The 5,949-nt window shown below is 47.0% G+C and overlaps 1 protein-coding gene across 1 annotated transcript; it reads left to right on the top strand.

The window, feature by feature from the left end:
* The first annotated feature begins 2,179 nt into the window (after positions 1–2,179).
* Positions 2,180–4,621, top strand: LOC119258557 (endogenous retrovirus group K member 10 Gag polyprotein-like). Its single transcript, XM_037526830.1, has 2 exons — positions 2,180–2,831; positions 3,174–4,621. Exons 1-2 carry the CDS (start codon positions 2,180–2,182, stop codon positions 4,619–4,621), a joined length of 2,100 nt encoding a protein of 699 aa, XP_037382727.1.
* Positions 4,622–5,949: the final 1,328 nt, after the last annotated feature.

The following is a 5,949-nucleotide window of genomic DNA, read 5'->3' as shown; positions in this document are numbered from 1 at the left end:
CCGGTTCGATCCCCGGCTGCTCCCCGGCCACCAAAGGAGGGTCCCACATGGCGCGCAGACCTCTCCTGCCGCCCGCTGCTCCCCTCAGCAGTGTACTTCGGTCCTTCTGCCTGCTCTGCTCCCCGCTCTGGCTCTGGTGAATTCTCTCACCCTCCCGCGCTTCTGACTGTACCCAGTGCATGTATAAACAAAACAAACAAACAAACAAATAAATAAATAAAACATGCCTCTATAAAAAAAAAAAGAGTAATTATTGATATATAAGGGTTATTATCATCATCTTGCCTTTAGTTTTCTGGTTCTATTTCCTTGTTCAGATTTTGTTTTGTTTTGTTTTTTTGGACTAAACCTATATTAGGATAGTCTAAAGCCCGTTTCCCCCCCCCCCAAATTGTGGACCGGCTTTCTTTTGTAATGCCTTTAAAAGTGAAAAAGCAAACCTCAATTTATAAATGCTATGTCCAGCTTTCATCATTCCTACAAGTGAAAATGTGATGCTATACAAACATTTTTTCTTTTGTCACAGTAGACAATTACATTTTTATGAAGATAGAAACAGAATTCATGCTATAATTTCCTATTAAAATTATTTAAAAAAACTAATTACCTTTCAATGTAGATAAATTTCACAACAATTAACATATGTCTTAAATTGTGGTATATTACTCACAGGGGTAAAACTTCTTTACAAAGTAGTTCCATTATAACTTAAATAGTCTTTGTAAGGGTAATACCAACTTACAATTTTAACATTATATCTACTGTTCCTTCAAGTAACATATGCGAAAAAGGATAAAGTAGTGAAAAGTGTAGTGACATGTACATTTAAGATGGTACCAGTGTGGCTTCAAATCCTAAATAGCTTATATATACTATATTTTATACACCATCTTCATTGATTTCAAGTAACATCTGTTTAGAGAACAAAGTTACACAAAAGTGAATTTCTATGAGCACAGTTAGTTTAGATTATTATACAGGTTGTCTATTTAGACTAAATTAGTTGGAAGTTTGCTAAATGTTATCTTTACTTAGTGTAGTTTAGATAGAACTACATTACTAATTCATATAGAAAAATTACTTACTGAAGTGGAGGACACCTAGCCTCAAATGTCACACTTAATAGCAATACCTCTCAAAATACACAGTTGCTAATGAAGATGAAATACATCACAGATGTTCATCAAATCTCCAAACAATACATTTCAAAAGAGAGAACAAATGATTTCCTAAAGTTAAAGACTTTAGGGGTCTTTGGTTTGAGAACAGGATGAACCTGATGAAATGCAAAATCTTTGCTAGTAATTAGTAACCCAGAGATTCTCAATTCAGCTATAGCTGAGAAGTAAAGATTATCTTAACAGAATATCTTCCAGCTGCATAATAGTTCCCCCAGGAACTATTATTAAAATAATAGTATTATTTTAATTGTAAAATACAGAGAATGCTAGAGGTTTTAAGATATAGTATGAGAATTATTTTCTTGTAAAGGCATTTTGTTGAAAATATTGTAAAATAGGAAAATATCAAACACACCAAAAAGTATATACTCCCTCAATTTCACATTGCACAGAATTCCTAGGGGGAACAGCAATTTGTCTGTCATTTTCAATAGATAAGTCACTTTGCCCATGATGCAATAAAATCAATAACTAAAAAGTGTTGGTGCCTTACCTCGTGGCATCAGGATACTTCCCCCTTCCGTGATTGGCTGTGCTCCTTTCGGCCCAGTGCGCATGACGAACTCCGGCGCACCAAATAAGGACATGTGCCCTTCCGGGATTAGCTTCTTTTGGCCCAGTGCGCATGACAGCCTCCGGCGCACCAAATAAGGTTATGTGTTTGATCATTGGCTAGGCACTGTTGGCCTGCTTCTTCCGCTTCTGGTCCCCAGCTATAAAGCCCCGCCGAAACCGAAAGTACAAGAGACCTGCGATAGCTGAACGAAGAGTGCACGTGTCTCCCCCCGTGGTGTACCCCTGTTCTTCAGGTCGCTGCTCTCCCCTCGAGAACCTCATTGACCAGTCCATGGGCTCGGGCAGGTGGCGCCCAACATGGCGCTCGAGGTACTAGAGATTTCCAGTAGACCCAGACGCGGCACGCGGCGCGAGTTACTCAGGCCCCGACCCACCCGGTGGGACAGTCATTAGGTAAGTTTTGGCGTCTGATTTGTTTAAAAATGGGACAGGCACTTAGTGAGCACCAGCTTTATGTTTCCCAGCTCAAGGAAGCTCTTAGGACACGCGGAGTTAGGGTTAAGTCCAAGGACCTCTTTTTATTCTTTGATTTTGTCCAAGAAACATGCCCGTGGTTCCCTAAAGAAGGAACTATTGATGAAAAACGCTGGCAGAGAGTGGGAGATGCTGTCAATGAGTTTTACCAAGTTTTTGGGCCTGAAAAGTTTCCCGTAACGGCCTTTTCATATTGGAATCTTATTAATGATCTGTTGGCTAAGCAAAAAACTGATCCTGGCTTACAACATGCTATCTCCCATACTGAAAATATCCTTAAAAGTGCCCCCTCCAGTGTAGCTGAGACTCCCTCTTCCAGGGCTTGTGGTGAGGACCTAATTTCATCCCATAGTGAGGATGAAGAAATTTCGCCCCCAAAACATGCGACAGGGGTCCCCAACCCTTGTGATGAGACTAATCCCCAAAGTAATGTGCCCCCAGTGCCAGATGGTGCCCCCCAACCTGCCGGCACCCCCGTAAAGGAGCCCCGTCCAAATACACTTCCCCCATGCAAAAGCCTCTACCCTTCTCTGCCGCGACCCCGCCGTAGGTCTCCTTCGGCTTCCGAGGTAGACTGGGACGAGTTGGCAGAACAAGAGGGTCGCTACCGGCCTCCCCCCGCCTCTATTGCCAAGGACCCCATAAAAAAGCCTGTTTTAATGCAAACACTTGAGACCTTGGGAAACCAAATTAATACTCTTGTTAACTGTTTTGATAAATTGTGTGTGGCCTTCCCCGTGTCTGCTGACGGCCCTTCTGCTCCTCCCCCCCAAGTTAATCCGCCGCCATTTTGTCCTTCTTCTGTTCCCACCTTGCCGCCATTTTGCCCTCCTTCTTCCTCCCTTGTTGCCTTGCCGCCTTTTTCTTTGACTCCTCCCACTCAGCCGCCCTCTCCGTCCCTCCCTCCTCCTTCGCATCCTGCTCCATTACATCTCTTTCCAGTGGTTGAAACCACCAACGCCCAGGGCGTTGTTCAACGTCATCATGAGCCTCATAATTTCCGCAACGTTAAAGAACTAAAAGAGGCAGTGTCCCTTTATGGAGCCACGGCGCCCTTCACCCTCACTGTTTTGGACACCTTAGCCCAATCCTCTCTCACTCCGTCGGATTGGTACTCCCTGGCAAAGGCCACCCTTTCTGGGGGCGATCACCTCCTTTGGAAGGCTGAGTTTATTGATAATTGTAAGGTTTTTGAAAGACAAAACCGCGAGGCCCGCAATGGATGGACCCTTGAAATGCTAATTGGAGAAGGCAATTATTCTGATCAAAATAACCAAATCAATTTTCCACCCGGCCTTTATGCCCAAATTAGTGTTGCTGCCCTTAGTGCACGGCGCAAACTTCCCTCAAAAAACAATACAGGTACCCCCTTAATTAAAATACGTCAGGCTTCCAGGGAACCCTATTCTGATTTTGTTGATCGCCTCCAAACTGCTGCAGAACGCATGTTAGGAGATACGGCTGGATCCTCTGACTTTGTCCGTCAACTGGCCTTTGAAAATGCTTCTCCTGCCTGTCAGGCCGCTATATGTCCCATTCGCCGGACCACCTCTACCATTATGGATTATGTCCGTGCGTGTGCAGACATTGACCCTGCCTACCAACAAGGACTGGCCATGGCCGCTGCCTTCTCGGGACAGACGGTCGCCGCTTACGTGTCTGGCCAAACACAAGCTCAGGTTACTTGTTTTAAATGCAAAAAACAGGGCCATTTTGCTAGAAATTGTCCCTCGCCTGCCTCTCCCGCGGTATCCCGTTTGTCTCCGTTTCCCTTCACTAATCAACAACCTCAAACCACGGCTACTACTACCTCCGCTTCTTCCCGACCCTCTCAACTCTGCCCACGCTGTCGTAGGGGTTACCATTGGGCCCGCGAATGCCGCTCCCTCACTGACTCAGATGGAAATCCCTTACCCCCCCCATTCGGGAAACTTCAAGCGGGGCCAGCCCCAGGCCCCGCAACAAACAATGGGGTTCGTTCCATCGACGACCAGTCCCACCCCGATAAGTGGCCAACTTCCCGAGCCACCTCAGGTAGCGCCAGATTGGACCTCTGTGCCGCCACTGCCACATTATTAACTCCAGAAATGGTCCCACAGGTGTTATCCACCACGTCCAAGGGACCGCCCCCGGTGGGCACCTATGGCCTCCTCCTCGGCCGTTTCTCTCTCAACCTCCGGGGCCTGCATGTCTTTCCTGGAATCATAGATCAAGACTTTACGGGCACCCTTTCGGTTGTTGCCTCCACATCTCTCCCATTACAAATCCGCCAGGGCCAAAAAATTGCCCAGTTGGTTCCTCTCCCCCTGTTGTCTGGCCGCGACAACAAACCCTTCCTCATTGAGGGTCGCGCACTAATGTCACAGATGTCCTTTGGGTTCAGCCCGTAACTAAGGATAAGCCCTCCCTTACTCTTTCTTTGGACGGCCACTCTTTCACCGGCCTTATCGACACGGGAGCAGATGTCTCTATCATCCGCCAGTCTGACTGGCCTCCCTCCTGGCCTACCGTAGCCACGCTCACCAACCTTCAAGGTATAGGACAATCTGCCAATCCATTACAAAGTTCCAAACTCCTACAGTGGACAGACACAGAGGGCTATATTGGCCACGTTAAGCCAGTAGGTAGCACAGCCTACATGCTATGGGAGTCCCACCGTCCTGACCTTTGGCAGCCTTTTAACTTCAGTCATTATCCAGCTTCCTGGCTGGGGCCCCTTGAGGATGCTGGAATGGATAGCCAATGACGGGTAAGATGGAATGCGGGACAAGACCAACCTAAGACAGCCCGCGCTCCCTTTCCATCTAGGACCGTCAGGTGATGACGGTAAGGCTCGTCCCTGCAATTCACAACCTAAGACAGGCACATTCCTCCTCACTAATAAAGAGAAAAGGGGGATCTGTTGGTGCCTTACCTCGTGGCATCAGGATACTTCCCCCTTCCGTGATTGGCTGTGCTCCTTTCGGCCCAGTGCGCATGACGAACTCCGGCGCACCAAATAAGGGCATGTGCCCTTCCGGGATTAGCTTCTTTTGGCCCAGTGCGCATGACGGCCTCCGGCGCACCAAATAAGGTTATGTGTTTGATCATTGGCTAGGCACTGTTGGCCTGCTTCTTCCGCTTCTGGTCCCCAGCTATAAAGCCCCGTCGAAACCAAAAGTAAAAGAGACCTGCGATAGCTGAACGAAGAGTGCACGTGTCTCCCTCCGTGGTGTACCCCTGTTCTTCAGGTCACTGCTCTCCCCTCAAGAACCTCGTTGACCAGTCCACGGGCTCGGGCAAAAAAGAAAAGAAAGAACATGCCCAGAAAGCATCACAGAGTGATCCACATCAGGAAAATGTCTTCCTACGTACATCCATGAAACAATTCAATATATTATACATCTCATATCATTTTATCACTATGTGATGCCTGATTATCCACACACCTGCATTTTTGATGGTAGGTGGCCAAAAGCCCATGGTGTTGATAGAACAGTGAGAAGGAAGGTAGAGCAGCAAACACAGAAATGGCAGAATGCACAGCCACAGCCTGCAGTGATGGAGAGGGAAATGGTTGGGATTTGGGGAGCACACATCTCTAGAAATACCACACAAAAGTGAACAGAACCTATGCTCCCTTTCCCAAAACTGGATCAGACTTTGAATCCTGCAAATTCTCATAGCTTGATGCAGCAGGAAGAGGTCCCCTCCTTCTATACCTGCCTCTGCAGAGTGC

This window comes from Talpa occidentalis, unplaced genomic scaffold, assembly GCF_014898055.3.
Source record: "Talpa occidentalis isolate TD23 unplaced genomic scaffold, MPIMG_talOcc4v2.1 talOcc4.5, whole genome shotgun sequence".
Classification (NCBI taxonomy): Eukaryota; Metazoa; Chordata; class Mammalia; order Eulipotyphla; family Talpidae; genus Talpa; species Talpa occidentalis.
The sequence above is the reverse complement of the archived record's forward strand: the minus strand, read 5'-3'. Positions and strand labels throughout refer to the sequence as shown.